Source organism: Hoplias malabaricus, chromosome 5 (assembly GCF_029633855.1).
Source record: "Hoplias malabaricus isolate fHopMal1 chromosome 5, fHopMal1.hap1, whole genome shotgun sequence".
In the NCBI taxonomy this organism is placed as follows: Eukaryota; Metazoa; Chordata; class Actinopteri; order Characiformes; family Erythrinidae; genus Hoplias; species Hoplias malabaricus.
Genome location: NC_089804.1, coordinates 51,854,470 through 51,870,681, shown reverse-complemented (window position 1 = coordinate 51,870,681; position 16,212 = coordinate 51,854,470). Strand labels below are relative to the sequence as shown.

General features: G+C 42.4%; 1 protein-coding gene across 2 annotated transcripts; it reads left to right on the top strand.

Annotated features, from left to right (window-relative positions):
- The first annotated feature begins 4,990 nt into the window (after nt 1-4,990).
- birc5b (baculoviral IAP repeat containing 5b) lies at nt 4,991-9,340 on the top strand. 2 transcript variants are annotated; one of them, XM_066672974.1, is made up of 5 exons: nt 4,991-5,130; nt 5,574-5,715; nt 6,349-6,458; nt 7,328-7,442; nt 8,542-9,333. In XM_066672974.1, the coding sequence occupies exons 2-5, from the start codon at nt 5,590-5,592 to the stop codon at nt 8,632-8,634; spliced, it is 444 nt and encodes a 147-aa protein (XP_066529071.1). In that variant the 5' UTR covers nt 4,991-5,130; nt 5,574-5,589; the 3' UTR covers nt 8,635-9,333. The 2 variants fall into 2 exon arrangements, with proteins under 2 accessions (XP_066529071.1, XP_066529073.1); XM_066672976.1 differs by lacking the exon at nt 4,991-5,130 and adding an exon at nt 5,341-5,476 and having other exon boundaries at nt 8,542-9,340.
- Nucleotides 9,341-16,212: the final 6,872 nt, after the last annotated feature.

The window sequence follows — 16,212 nt, the reverse complement described above, 5'->3', positions numbered from 1 at the left end:
TTCTGTGGTTTCTAGCCGAGCCTGTTCCTGACCTCTGAGGTTAAACTCATAAACTCAACCGTGCATTATTAATAAGAACAACGGCTGCATGAGGACTGTATTTAAGTCTGGGTTTGCCAAGGATATGACCCTATAAAATTAAACAAGCTGCTTTGTCAAGTGTTTTTGAATGTTACGGTGCTTTGCTGTTACTGTGAAAGTAATCCAATCTTGTTAATGACAAGACTGACATGACTGTGCTCGGAGACGGACAGACAGCGAGTCAGAAAGGGCTGTAACCTCATAAGCTTGATCCGATCACATACTAACTGTTTATGTCCTACACTCTGATGTATAGCTCACAGAGGTTGCATCATGACATTAACACTGCTGTAAATAGTTCAGTTTGTAGTTCAGTTATTTAGTGTATGTTTACATCTATATTGGTAGCTGTGAAGACACCCAAAGAACATACTGAGACGCTGCCGGGGAAAGCATTCCTTGACCAATAGAAGTTAGTCATTTCAACATTTTTAAGATATTTCATTCATGAATGTTTCTTGGTTTACGAGTTCTAGGAATGACCATTAATTGGGATAAAACACTGGCATTATATATAACGTTCTTTAACTGGGTCGTTCACGCTCAAACCTCTTTAACTAAATCTGTATTTTATCTAATTATTTATCGTTTAGTTTTATTTTCATAATTTATTAAAGCTGTTCATGGAAGGTTCTTAAGGAAACAAGTTGTGGTTCTTACAAATAAACATTCCTGATGTGCGCTGGGCGTGTTTACAGGACCTTAAACTGGTTTCAAACACTTACATCATGTAGCAAGTAGGTGCCTCACTTCCACTCCTCATCTCATTAAGAGGAATTTACTTGAAATTGCAAAAATCCCATTTAAAAAATAGTTTGATGGAACCAAAAGTGGTTCTTCAGTGTTGTACCTTGTAATATTTTTATATTATATTAATATATCAAAGCTGCCCTCAGAAACAAAAGGATGTTCTTACCTGGGCCCCACATTAAAGTCTCTTCCTCTGTGTCCTCTTTTCCTTTAGGTCTCCTCTTTCACACTCGAGGCGCTCCTCTTCCAGCCTGACACAAGTGTTTTTGGTGTAGAATCCTCTCTGGCATGAATAACGTCTGGGGCCCGAAAGTGCCTTCAGCTGCTCTGCTGACCAACTATAATGGAGAAGCAGAATGGTCCTGAACTGTGGTCAGCTGCGAGTGAGAGTGCGGCAGTGTCCCGCAGCTGGACGCTTGCGCTCGCGGAGACACAGGCCATGCTGAAAAGAGAAAAGACCTAGCAAACACATCTCCCCCTTCATGTCCCTCCCCCCCTCCCTCCACTCGATCTCACCACACTGAGAATACAGAACAAGTGCAAGACATTCCAGCAGCTAATCACAGCAGAACCTTAATAAGTGAGGACAACTGTGTCAGGAAGAGGAGAGGGGGAGAGAGAGAGAGGGAGAGAGTGGATGTGGGAAGGAGAGAGAGAGAGAGAGTGACAGAGTTGGAAACAGCGGGTGGGAGAGGGACAAGCAGAAGAGTCAAGTGTCAATGGAGGCATGGAGACATACAGAGTGAGAGATACCATACACATAAGTCAAGAGGTATACCTTCAGCTTCAGAGCCTTGGGAAAACTGCAGGGCCTTTCAATCAGAATCCTACTGACTCTTCAAAATGTCTGCATGACTAAACACTGAAGACAAAACCAACATTCATTCATGTCAAGTTCTTTGACATAAAATGGGGTTTTAATGAAACATCTATGGCATGCTTTGGTCAAAATACCACAAGGTCCAAACAGCACAGCCGTATTCTCCCCCTGTCTATGCAGCCCTGTTCCGTATGACGTGTTTCAGCACCTGTTTCTTTAAATGAGAATGAGCCATAGCTTAGTTCAGTGCAAAAGCCTAGAAATGAGGAGTGAGGAGCAAAAGTTCTGGGTTTTGGCCAGATTTGCTTGATTCGTTTCCTTTTAACTACTCGTTTTCTCCGTATATAATCAGTGCACTCAGTGGCACAGACAGACGTAATCCTATAAATCATCATACAAACATTCTTTCTTATAAATACACGTGACAACGGCAGATTAATTTGATTTATTACTAATTAATTTATTGAGGGCGAGATCGGGGGAGTTACTCGGTCAGAATGACTTATCCCATGGTTACACACTTACATAAACTACAAAAAACACTGGTTTATTTTATTTCACAGTTTTAAGTCCATAGGTGTGGGTTTGTGACGTTCTGTGATTCTGGGTAGACTCCGGACCAAACATGACCCTGAAGAGAATAAAGCAAATTAATGAATGAATGTCCCCTTTAAGTGCGGTACAGTAAAATATATATAAATGCAGATGGAACCTAATCTTACTGATTTATTCAGGCACACGTTAAAAATATACTGGAATGCCCCTGTGACCTTTCACTGTTTGGTTGTTATGCAATGTCATGAATGACAACCACATGTAAAAGACCTTTACAGCTTAACTGTAATAAAATCTTCTCCAGTGTCAGTATGAATAATGGTGCTGTTCAGGATTTTATACACACACTCACACTTTTGAGTCGCCAATCCACCTACCAACATGTGTTTTAGGACGGTGGGAGGAAACCCACGCAGACACAGGGAGAACACACGACACTCCTCACAGACAGTCACCCGGAGGAAACCCACGCAGACACAAGGAGAACACACCACACTCCTCACAGACAGTCACCCGGAGGAAACCCACGCAGACACAAGGAGAACACACCACACTCCTCACAGACAGTCACCCGGAGGAAACCCACACAGACACAAGGAGAACACACCACACTCCTCACAGACAGTCACCCTGCAGTCATTCTGCAATGCCACATCTTTGTCACCATGGACAAGTGCCACAGTAACTCATTTCACCTATGAAACACCCTGCAGAACTGTAAGAACCCACAGAGAAGCCAAGCCTCAGAATGAATGTGGCAAATGTCATGTCTAATATGAAACACTAGATGGTGTATCGGGTGACATACAACATGCAGTAGGTCTCAGCAGACATCTGTCAGGGAGCTGAGGAAATAATATAAATCCAGAAAAATAAAATAGGCAATTTTTCAGTGCTTTATAAATAAGTCTTAAGCTTCTCGACAGGATAAACGCAACTAAACTTGTGTATTAGGATATGTTTGTGCTGTGCTAGGCCACACACTGAGCACAGCTCCGTGGAAGAAGGGCACAGGGTGTTTGAGGGGCTGCATTTTGGAGCAGTAAGCACATTTCAGCAGCCAGGGGCAGGGAGGATAAAGTTACAGGGACACTGTGGCACTCACAGGCCTTCTCCGTGTCTCCCTGTCATAAACAGCTCCCAAATGTTCACACCACAAACCATTAAAGCCGTCTGCTGCTCCCACGGACCACGATTCATGTTTACATATTGACTACTGTGTGAGCTTATGTAGGGTCAAATGACCAGGCCATCAAAATCAAACTTGATTAATTAATTAATCCAAAATAATACCTGCAGCCATGAGTAGTGCTGATGCAGCAAAAGCAACCCCAAGTAGTGTCCACTAATCATTTCTGCCAGCAGAGGGAGACCTCCTTTTAAATTTTGAGCCTTCAAATGAAACGGTTTGAATTCCAGTATATTCTGGGCCACCAGGCTGGTGGATTAGTCACAAAGAGAATAACATTGATAATTATCCCGTTACAGTTGAACTCAGGATTTGGGACATGTTTGGCAGCAAAAGGTCCATTTTTACCTTAAAGTGTACAAAGCAAAAAAGTGGGCAAGGGTTAGGATCTGAGCCTTGACTCTGTCAAGGGACAAATTGTGATGTTCATTTTTGTTTGGGTCAGAGCAGGTCTTGTGGGGTGTATCTTGTGTGCAGTGGCTAGTACCAACCAAAAGATGCCCAAAGAAGAGCAACAAGTGAACGAGCAACAGGGTTATGAGTACCCAAGGCCCATCGATGAACACATGAAGAGTGGAGGCTAGATCATCTGGTCCGAGAAGAGTTATTGTAGAACAAACCTGCTACGGAATTTCATTTTTGTTATTCAGTAATACTTGTTTGAATTTTACAACAGTTTGAACAGTAGAATCAGATTTGCATTTTATAATTACAGTTTAAAAATAAATAAATATTCATTCATTCATTATCTGTAAGCGCTTATCCAGTTCAGGGTCGCGGTGGGTCCAGAGCCTACCTGGAATCGTTGGGCGCAAGGCAGGAATACACCCTGGAGGGGGCACCAGTACTTCACAGGGCAACACAGACACATTCACACCTACGGACACTTTTTGTGTCGCCAATCCACCTACCAATGTGTGTTTTTGGACTGTGGGAGGAAACCGGAGCACCCGGAGGAAACCCACGCAGACACGGAGAAAACACACCACACTCCTCACAGACAGTCACCCGGAGCGGGAAATGAACCCACAACCTCCAGGTCCCTGGAGCTGTGTGACTACGACACTACCTGCTGCACCACCGTGCCTCCCTGAATAAATAAATAAATACAAAATGTGTGTGAGTACTTGATTCCTGAACAGTACTTGGCTTTTAGCTCATTTTCAACTAGCAAACTTCTTAATGTCCTAAATTTAAACATCTCAGTTTAGTTAAATTAGTGCAGATGTGTTCTGAAACCCACTACATAAAATGTCCCACAAAAGTGTTTTATCATCAGCGGTTTTTTGAGTAGTAATATATGATTTTAAAAATAGATTTTTTATCTATAGGAAACATACATCATGGGGCCGGCAAGATTTCCATTTTATCCAGGAGAGAAGTAAAATTTTGACATATCCATTTATTTATTTAAAAATTAAAATCTGCAGGAACCGATTTTAAATGTTACAAATAAATCTTAAACCTGGGCTTAAATAAAAAGGTCCCTCATTCTAAGTTTCGATTTAAACCTTTTAAGACACCCTCCAGTAAAACTTTAACTTTTTTTTAAATTTCCGTGTGGTGTCATGGCTAATGAAAGAGCCAATCAATGAAAGCCAATCAATGAAAGAGCCAATCAGTGCCGTGGAATGAACTGCAGCGTTCCAAATACAGCTTGATATGAGTGGATTGCGACAGACAGGATTTCGGCTTTTTAGGGTTTTCAAACGGCGGCAGGTGAAAGCAGAGACAGGTAGTAATTCATATACCCATGCTGTATTTTTAATAACATGTAATTATGATGAACAGATTAAGGGATTTATCCATTTTGCACGAATGTGCAAAATATATTTTTTAAACCTACTGTTAATTATATTTTTAATTAAGTTAATTTATTAGTTTTTAATATTATGTTTGTATTTTATGAGGCATTCACGGGAAATTAAGCCGCTGATACGATGTGAAAAATAGTGTAGACAGTTTCTGGGGGTGAAAAAAAAATGAAAATCTGATTTAAATGCAAATCTGTGTGAATACAAAATGGCGCGAAATGTAGTGGCCAAAACGGCAGTTGGGAAAATCTTCACAAGGCAGTGAAGGTTAATCAGACGTCACTGAATCACCTTGTTGTACCTGTTGTTTTTTTCCATGTGGAATCGTGTTTGCTGACGGAGTGGTTCTCTGTTCTTCTCGTAGGAAGTTTGCGCCAGTCATGTCCCATTTTGAAATAATTGCTGCAAGATTCCAGTGTTTTGACCAAATGTACAGCTACGAAAAACGCTTACAGACATTCTCTGACTGGCCTTTCCGTGAGGACTGTCAGTGCACCCCTGAGCTGGTGAGAAAAATGCGTTTATTAGATCACAGATTAGTGGGCACTTCAATGGTGTACTTATGTCTAGTAACATGTTCCTTCTAGATGGCAGATATACACTTAATGTGCTTGACATAGCTGTGTTTTGGAAACTGGCCTGTAGTGAGCTCACTTACAGTCTAATGTAACTTAGCTGTGCTGTGGAATTAAGCTTCTAAAGGTAAGATGGATGGTGTAGGATCTGGTCCTGTCAGTAAGATCCTTGTAAATGAGAGACGACTCTGATCCTAGAGCATTACTCTTACACTGAAGTATAAATACAGACCCCTGTGCTCCTGTGTGAGAGTGTTTCGTCATATCTGTGGCATTGTCTGGGTTTTTAACACAGTTTTATACAGTAACATATGAAACCCAAATCTTTTTCTTTGTTTTAATGATGTCTTAAATGCCTTTGACCTTCCTGCTTTTCTGTGATTCAATTATCTGCATGTGGCTGCCACAATAAAACTGTCACTATTGCTTAATTTTTGCTGCTGTTTGAGTTAAAAAGCACAACATATCAGTTAAAGCAATGTTCATTCAGTGTAGTTTTCTCATACCAAATTCATATTGTTTTTTATTGTTTGTATGGATTCATGCCACTCTGTCTGCCTTCAGATGGCCAAGGCAGGTTTTGTGCATTGTCCCAGTGAGAATGAGCCTGATGTGGTCTGCTGTTTCTACTGCCTCAAAGAGCTGGAAGGCTGGGAGCCTGAAGACATTCCCTGGTAATGTTACTCACTTTTACTATATTTATATGTGCCCCAAATGTTCATTAACTGTGACTGCAAGACTCCATGTTATATGCTAACCAGAACAGTCCTCTGGTAAGGCCTCAGCTGATATTTTTACAGGGTTTAAAAAGTGCCCAGATATTGAGAAGTATATAATTTATGGCCTTGAGGTTCTACAAATCAGCACACACAACATTTACGTATTTTAAATGATTTCGTGGGCGCATTATACCAGAGATCCCAACTCCAGATCTGTAGAATACTACAGGCGCAGAAGTAAGAAAGTGCATTAGACATGCTCTACATGGTCTTAACGTCACCCCCAAGGGGGCAGCCTTGGACTAATGGTTAGAGGACTGGGCTTGGTACCAGAAGTTTGCCAGTTCACTCCCCAGGACCGGCAGGAACAACCATGGCTTAAGTGCCCTTTTGCAAGGCACCGAACTCCCAAACGCTTGCCACACTCAGGGGGAAAAAAAAGGCATGTTAGAGGTACATTAATGTTCACTAAAGGTACAACAGTGTTTAAAAGTCCAGTTGTGTTTCCTAAAGGTACATTACATTCTCTTCTCCAGAAGGAGAGGTGAATATTTGTAAGTTTTGATTATAGGAAAAAAAAAACATACAACACAACTTAAAAATCTACAATTATAATAGAAAAAGGTACAAATGTGTAGCCTTGAGGGTACCACCACAGAGACAAATTGTCTGACAGTGCAGGCATCAGTGATGGCTTCTCACCGCTCTGTCTGGGTGTGTTCACAACCCGTAGTGTGTGTTCACATCCACAGATGGATTAAATGCAGAAGACACATTTTGTTGTACGTTGCACATTAAATTACATTACATTGTGTCTGTGTAAGGTCTGAGCACGCCAAGCGTTCTCCAAACTGTGCCTTTCTTCAGATGAAGCCTTGGGATGAACTCACAGCCATTGAGTTTTTCCAACTAGAGCGTGGGCGCATTTGCAACTACATAGTAAGTATGAATGTTTACTGATCAGCCACAAAATTAAAATCACTCGCTGGCAAAGTGAATAACTGTAGTGCAAATTGCTGACAAAGTTAAAGCTGGTTTTGAAAGTTGTTAGGTGACACAATGTTAATCTTTTATAGTACTGGACCTGAAGGGCACCCATGCACTTGTCGATAGTTTACCTGTTGTCCTTTCTTGGAATTAGTACAACTCGGAATGCACCAAGATCTGCTCTTTTGGATGTGCTCTGAGCAAAACAGTATGGTCATCACAACTTGACCCTTGCGAAAGTCACACAGATCTTTATATTAACCCATGTTTCCTGGTTCCAATATAACTTCAAGAACCTACAGATCATTTGCTGCTTAATGGATCCCACTCAAATGCCACTGTAACAAGAAAATTAGTGTTATATTTTTAAGTATTGTGGCTGATTGGTGTGTGTTCCTTTAAGACATTATGAAAGAATGGAAAATCTGTACCATTTAAAGTGAACATCTACGATTGTGGGGAACTCTTATTTAGTTTGTTTACGTTCAGAAGCTCTGCATCATTTAAGGTGGAACAGTATGTTTGAGAAGGAAACTCTCAAACTGTAGTTTGTATGTGGCTGGTGTAAAACTTATACATTTTATTCACTGTTTGAATTATCACAGAACATTGTTTGTAATTTGAGTTTTATCCCAGTTAACAATTAGCCATTGATTCAATGTTGAAATAATGTAATGACTGCTGTCTAATGAACAATTCTCTTAAGGTTGAAAATGAATGTTGAAAAGACGTCCAAACACGGACATTGAAAAGACGACTATTAGACGTATTTTGAACGTCCATTGACGTTATTAATTGGTCACCACTTAACTAACTTATTAAGATGGATTTTGGACGTCCATTGACGTTTAAAATATGTCCTTGACGGACAGACTACTTTTAGACCTATTTTGAACGTCCGGGGACGTTCCTTGTTTTCTGGGATAGTACTATCAGTTTTTCCTTTGATGCAGTTAGAAATTTGGAGTGGGTTCTCTAAATGGATGTCTTCTGGAAGCTTTTCTTTTTTTACTAAAATATTCATTTTTTTTATTTTTTTTTTTCTTTCCAGAGAAAAATCTCACACATGAAGATTGCACATTTCCGTGATGAAGTTGAGAAAATCTGCAAAAATCTGCACATTCTTTTTGATATTGCGTCATAACTTTCTTTGTTTTATCCCATAATTTGTGTAAAATAAATAAATATATAATTTTAAAGCAATTTTCCCCATTTTGAATTAAAAGGTAGGCACTTGTTTTGAGTGTATATTATCACTTAACCACAAGGAGGCAGTGTTTCAGTTCAAACTGCGGACGGATATTGAAGTGCCGATAAAACATTATTTTCACTGTTTGCTCCGTCTTCCCGTTAAACCTGAGCACAGGCCTGTGGCCGCGTGACAAATGAATACACGAAATGTTTACCACAGTTTCAGTCTTTCGGCTGAAGTTGCCACAGCTATTTTTTTTTTCCACTTGTCTTTTTTGAAACCCCCCACTCATCCAAACCTTGACCCTGGGCAGATGGCCTTAAGCCACTCCCTCTCAATACCAACTGTTGCCCCAGCAACATCTGTCACTGTGGAGACCCCTTAGTGTTTTGGAGGAAGGGGAGAAGACAAAGTTTGTTGTTTAGAGTGATGGTTTGTTCAGGTAAATGTTTCCAATCCATAAGTCTCATGTTACTGATTTTTATGACTTTTCCTTAGAGTGGAATTCAACCAGTTTAGTACCAGAAATCCCTCATAGGTCCACAGTGGTATAAACTAATCACGCAGAGTGGTTTGATATGAAAGGATGTGTATTAGAGAAACTTAGAGTATCACATTTCTGTATCGTGCTTTTGATAGAAACCTGATTTATAAAATGGTTGTTTACTCTGTCAACATAAACATGTCATATATTTCTTGTAATGTATATTACAAGGACATCTAGGGCTGAATAAAATAAATATAGGGGTGGATTATTTTGCCTTAAAACACACTGAATGTACCTCACCACATTTTTTAAAGTGTTATAGAACAATCGCTCGGCATCAGACAACTTAGCTGTAAACGTTTCCATAAATCTCTGCCTTTCAGAAGGATTAAACTGGTCTAGGTTCAGTCACAATCATGGAACAACTGTTTTTCTAGAACCTTCTGGATCAAATCAAAGTTGCATGTTCCATTGATTTTATGCGCTATTTTTTTTTATTTAGTAAAATTCTCTAAGGCCTAACTGCATTCATGTACCTATTTATTAACTCTGTGTGTTATGAACTGAAGGGGGAAAAATGTCACTTTTGTAAGGTCTGATGAAGAGAAGTGTTTGTGTGAGTTGGATGGGGGCGGTGTGGGGGATTAGAGGTACTATCCCATCTCCCCCTTCCTCTGTCCTGGATTAATGTCTAATGCAGCGCTCTGGACACTGAGCCCCGATCAGCTGCTTAATTCTCCTTTATCCCCTCACTACGGAGCAAATAGAAAAATAAGACATTTTCCCAAATAAAAAAAAAGTGAGGGAGGAGTGATGTAACAGTGGAGAGGAAGAGTGCTGAAGACTCCTCTGTTCACTATAATATAATAATTATATTTTTATTATTTCTATGCATGTACATTTATGATTTAATTGCTTTGTGTAATTGAAGTGGCCCAGTGCTGATCCGTGGACACTGCGGTGCACCAGCTGCGTGTGTAAATGCCAACTGTAGCAGGTGCCGGGGATTTGTACAGTATTTAGTCTTTATGATAATCAAGCAATTAGCATTGGCAATTAGTGGTCCACCCTTAGTGATGTTTATTAATTTTCCTCCCCACGTCTCATAAAGAGCCGGGAACAATAATCAGCTCTGTTCCTAGTTTTGCTCATAGCCCGTCGCTCTCTGTCTCATCACTCTGGAGTTTGACGGGTGTCGGAAGGCTGGCTCTAAACACAGAAGCTGGTTAGTCACTCGTCTCAGCTCTCGCGAATGAGTGGCATATGGACAAACGGACAGATGTTCCTAACAGAAAGTTTACAACCTGAGAGAGCGCCATTGGGGCCCATCTGTTGCTGTGAGCGCGGTTCCTCCCTCCCAGTCCCTCAGCGCTCCTCATCTTACACAGGGGCTTTTCCCTCGTCTCCCTCACTTCTACTCAACACCCCACCCCCCTTCTCTCTCTCTCGCACGCGCACACACACACAAGCACTTCACCCAGAGTAGCTCCAACCCCATAATCAAAACCATTCACTGCTTATTACATGCTGAGCAAATTAATGATGAGGGCCTCACCTGGAGGTGTGGGGTTAAACTCACAAGAGCGCAGGAGGCCACTCCATGAAGGCCACGCACTCTGGCCTCAGCAGGGCACAGCGCATGAGACTGACTTTTGGCGTGACGATTTCCCCCTCAGAAGTGCCTATCATAAGTCCTTAACCTAACCCAGCCTTGATCCTGACCTAAACGCTTCCATCACTAAAGCCCGTTCTGCATGTCTTCGTTTTAAAGGGCTCTGCTCTGGGCTTCTCATATTGTTTGGAACAGATGGGGCCAACACGAGCAGAGCTTGTCTTTCCTAGCTCCATCACTGCAGTGTACAGAAATACAGAAAAATAGGCCTAGTTCGGCTACATGCAGATTTCTCATGAATGTTTTCAGAATAAATCCTTATGCACCTCTTATCCACAGTGGGATCCAACAATGTAAAGTAACTTAAGAATAAAACAAACAGATAAACGCTTTCAAATGGGCCTCTTTTGTAACAAATGATAAAGAAAACCTGCTTGATTTTGTAATATTTTGGCTGTAGCTCTTTTTAAATAAATACATGGCTGTGTGGAATTTTGAAAAGAGTCTGAGGACGAATCATTTAAGCATTTGGTAAAATGACCTAAAGAGTGTTATTGAGGGGTGCATATTGGTTAAATGCTTAAAATGCCCTGTTACTACTGTAACAATGGAAATGACTTATTTCCATCATCAATCCTAAATAAATCTGATGGGGAATTAATTAAATAATGCAAAATCACTATGATTTACAAACCCCAGTGAGTGAGGTTCATTTTGCTGTTTTTTAATCTATTTCTTCATCATTTCATGAACAGGATTTCATAACCGAACAACATTATATATAACGAGTATTTATGCGTGCTATACACTGTAGTTTCCTTTTGGCTCTGAAACCACACTGATAATGTCTTTAAGCTCCCCTGCTGCAAGATGCACTAAAATGTTTACCCAAAAAAAGTCTGTTTAAGCTCAACCTTTCAGGGTAGATTAAAAACGGAATAGCCAGACAAACGTCAGTGTAGATTAATTTTCAAAGCTTTTGACGGACTGACGTGGCTCAGCTAAGGAAGCTTTAGTGGAGGACTTCATCACTCAGTGTGAAATAGTGCAGTCTGACTGCGCTCCTGCTCTGTGTTTTTTTTTTAAGTGTTGCATTAGTCATTACTTTAGAACAGTTTCTTTTAAAATACTTCATTTGATGTGGAATTCTGCCTTGAAACTAACAAATAATGAAGTATGTTCAAGCCCTGCTCCGAGTGACTCTTTGTGAGGAGTGTGGTGTGTTCTCTCTGTGTCCGCGTGGGTTTCTTCCGGGTGATTGTCTGTGAGGAGTGTGGTGTGTTCTCTCTGTGTCTGCGTGGGTTTCCTCTGAGTGACTGTCTGCGAGGAGTGTGGTGTGTTCTCCCTGTGTCCGCGTGGGTTTCCTCCGAGTGACTGTCTGCGAGGAGTGTGGTGTGTTCTCCCTGTGTCCGCGTGGGTTTCCTCCGAGTGACTGTCTGCGAGGAGTGTGGTGTGTTCTCCCTGTGTCTGCGTGGATTTCCTCCAAGTGATTGTCTGCGAGGAGTGTGGTGTGTTCTCCCTGTGTCCGCGTGGGTTTCCTCCGAGTGACTGTCTGCGAGGAGTCTGGTGTGTTCTCCCTGTGTCTGCGTGGGTTTCCTTCAGGTGACTGTTTGTGAGGAGTGTGGTGTGTTCTCCCTGTGTCTGCGTGGGTTTCCTCCGGGTGACTGTCTGCGAGGGGTGTGGTGTGTTCTCCCTGTGTCTGCGTGGGTTTCCTTCAGGTGACTGTTTGTGAGGAGTGTGGTGTGTTCTTCCTGTGTCTGTGTGGGTTTCCTTCAGGTGACTGTTTGTGAGGAGTGTGGTGTGTTCTCCCTGTGTCTGCGTGTGTTTCCTTCAGGTGACTGTTTGTGAGGAGTGTGGTGTGTTCTCCCTGTGTCCGCATGGGTTTCCTCCGGCTGCTCCAGTTTCTTCCCATGGTCCAAAAACATGTTGGTAGGTGGATTGGTGACTCAAAAAAGTGAGTGAATGTGTGAGTGTGTATCGCCCTGTGAGGGACCCTGCGCACAGTGATTCTGGGTAGGCTCTGAACCCACCGCGACCCTGAAATGGATAAGTGTATAATAATATACATAGCGTTTAAAGGTACAGTTTATTACCTGAACTGTAAGCACTTCATGTTTAAGTATAAATGATTTTAATGTCATGACCTTGATCCTAAACTGCACGATTCCCTTATCTTTGCCGACTCGGCTTGCTCTGCTTCAAATACGCATAAACTGTATTTCGTCTGTAGCACAGGCAATAACTTAGGGCTCCAAATCCCACTGCGACCTCTCTCCCACCCCTTTTGCCATCTCTTTTCTTTCCTTTTCCATCTCTTTCTCTTTTTCTCTCCATTACTTTGCATGGCAAGCAGTGTGAGGAGACCTCGGCCTCTCTTCTCTCACACGACACACCAGGCCCTCCTACCTTGCCTTCTTTTTGTGCCTTCTTCCATAGAGACCCCCATCTGTCCCTCCTCTCCAGCCATTGTGGAGACTCAAAGCTGGGCCACCTCCACAATGCAGTAGGCGTGTGGAGGGGGGGCAGCCAGGGTAAACACGACAGCATCCCCGTCCCATTAGAAGCTCTTTAACTCTGACACCCCGCCACTCTCACGGGCCTGGCTCTGAGGGCCCAGGCTTAGCCTCACAACCTTTGCCTCGCAATATCATACTGCTCGGCTCGTTCCTTCCTCTCTTTTAATCCCCAAACCTTCCTGAGACTCTTCTGTAGGTTTTACTGTTGGCTGGGCTCTGAGCTGGGCCTGAGTCAGGCTTCCACTGGTGCTATGAGCTCATGAGGATGAGTTGTTTGACAGTTATATATTGTTCAAATAAAAACAAATGGGAGAGATTCAGGACTCAATCCTGTTTGTTAAAGTTTTCCAGAGGTTTCTTTCATTACTAGTGGTGCAAATTTTGACGAGTGAGATGATACATCTTACAGCTCCTAATGACCTCACTCTGCAGCTGTGCACAGCTGGAACACACATTTGTAGTCCTTTATTTCAATGCATACTTTCAAGAATCACATAAGGGATATTTTTACTGATGCATGTTTTTTTTTTCAAGTTTTGCTTTAGAGGAGTGACAAAGGAGGGTGGCATGGTGGCGCAGCAGGTAGTGTCGCAGTCACACAGCTCCAGGGACCTGGAGGTGACTGTCTGTGAGGAGTGGGTGCGTCTTCCCTGTGTCTGCGTGGGTTTCCTCTGAGTGACTGTCTGCGAGGAGTGTGGTGTGTTCTCTCTGTGTCTGCGTGGGTTTCCTCCGGGTGCTCCAGTTTCCTCCCACAGTCCAAAAACACACGTTGGTAGGTGGATTGGCGACTCAAAAGTGTCCGTAGGTGTGAGTGTGTGTGTGTTGCCCTGTGAAGGACTGGCGCCCCCTCCAGGGTGTATTCTCTGGACTCACTGTGAACCTGAACTGGATAAGCGGATACAGATAATGGATGGATGGATGGATGGAATGGCAAAGGAGGTGCTTAACAGTACTGTGCAAAGTCAAAGGTCAATTTCTGGGAGATACAAGATGCATAAGGAAAATGGAACTCCTAAAAACCATCCAAGACTTGACAGACCACCAAGACTGTCACCATCAAGTAAAACTGCCATCTTAACGTTAGAGGTCTGAAAGGACGTGGGATGGTCAAGAAGACATTGTTAAGGAAAGTGAAAGGCAGAAAAACCCAAATATGTGAAAATCATACAAAGAAGCTGCTGGTGTTTTCAGATCAAAAAATATAAACGTGGAAGGTGTAATAAAGACAAAGGTGGACCCACCTGAGTTTTTGTGTAATATACTTTTAAATGTATATTTTCTGAGTGTTTAATTTTATGGCACTTGAAAAACTTGCAGCTATTTTGAGTGGCGATGAAGAAAAGAAGTTTGAGATGGAAAACCTGCGTTCTTTATTTTGCATGAATTATTCCTAACTTTTCTTTTCCACACTATCCGTCTTTTTCTTCTTCTGTCCCTTTCACCTCGGCCTGTTCATGCCCATTCAATTCGGCCTCTCTTTGTCTTTCTTTTCCCAAAGCTTCTCTTCCCTCTGGCCCCATCTCTCTTGTTTCTCTTCCCAGCTGCTCCCTGGGTCTCGCTCACTCTGTCTCAGTTTCACTGGACTCCTGCTCTGGCACCTTGGCCCTTCTTTTTCGTGTGTGAGATTGTGTGTATGTGTGACGTGGCTCAGGAGGAGGGAGGATCACAGTGTTAGCAGCAGCTTAAAGGCAAAGGATTAGGGCAGCACAGTCACTGATTAAAGCCTTCCAGCCTCCTATGGCCCCATTAATACAATCTTAATCACAATGCTTTATCCCTCATCTCGCCCCTGTGGATCAGGACCTTTCATTTAGTGGGAGTTCGTGTTGTTTGGCCAGTGGATTAGTGCCACTGAGAGACAAAAACGAGAGGGGGAAAGGGAGAGAGAGAGAGGTTTCAGACTGCACTTTAATGTCCCATCATCCTCTCTTCATCTCTCTCTTGCCTTTTTTTTTTAAACCTCAACTCCCGTCCTGCCTCTCTACTTCAGCCACAAGCAACAAAAGAATGGGTTGAAGGAGAGGATAGGATGCCATTTGAAGAGCCCCGTCAGTGTGTACACACAATATCTTCACAGTTGTAAGCTTGACATTTTCATACGGATTTCATTGCAGAGGTGTGGGCGGAAAAGTTGATAACGTTTAACAAAATCAAATCAATTTCCAAAAGTGGTGAAATATTTTGTTGCTTCTTTCTTGGTCCTAACCAAATCACTTTTTATTTACTGATCTATCCCTAGTTCTACAGTGATAGAGAATGAATATACAACATTTTGACCATTTGCCAATATTATCATTTAAAATAATTTGTATTGCCACCGTCTGTGTATATATATAGGTCCAATAATAAGCCAATAGTACAACCCTTTCATTCATTCATATCCTGTAACAGCTTTATCCAGTACAGGGTCACGGGGAGTCCGGAGTCCACCTGAAATCACTGGGCACAGGGCAGGAACACACCCTGAACAAGGGCCCAGTTCCTCACAGTGTACTTGTGGATGCTTTACACAGTCAGTCTACCTACCAACATGTGTATTGGACTGTGGGAGGATCCCAGAGCACCGGGAAGAAACCCATGCCGACACAGGGGGAACACACCAAACTCCTCCCAGACATTCACCTGAGGTAGAGCTTGAAACCCCAACCCCAGCATCCTGGGGTTGTGTGACAGCGATACTACCTTTTGTTCCATGATTTCCCCCAATACTGGTGATGGTTTTAGTTGGACTTTTTGGCTGACAAGGTGCCTCAGATTAAAACTATTTAATTTTTTAGGTGCCACTGAATACACAGTGAAGGACTGGCGCCCCCTCCGGGTATACTCAGATTAAAACTATTTAATTTTTTAGGTGCCACTGAATACACAGTGAAGGACTGGCGCCCCCTCCCCCTTCCACCCAGTGATTCCGGGTA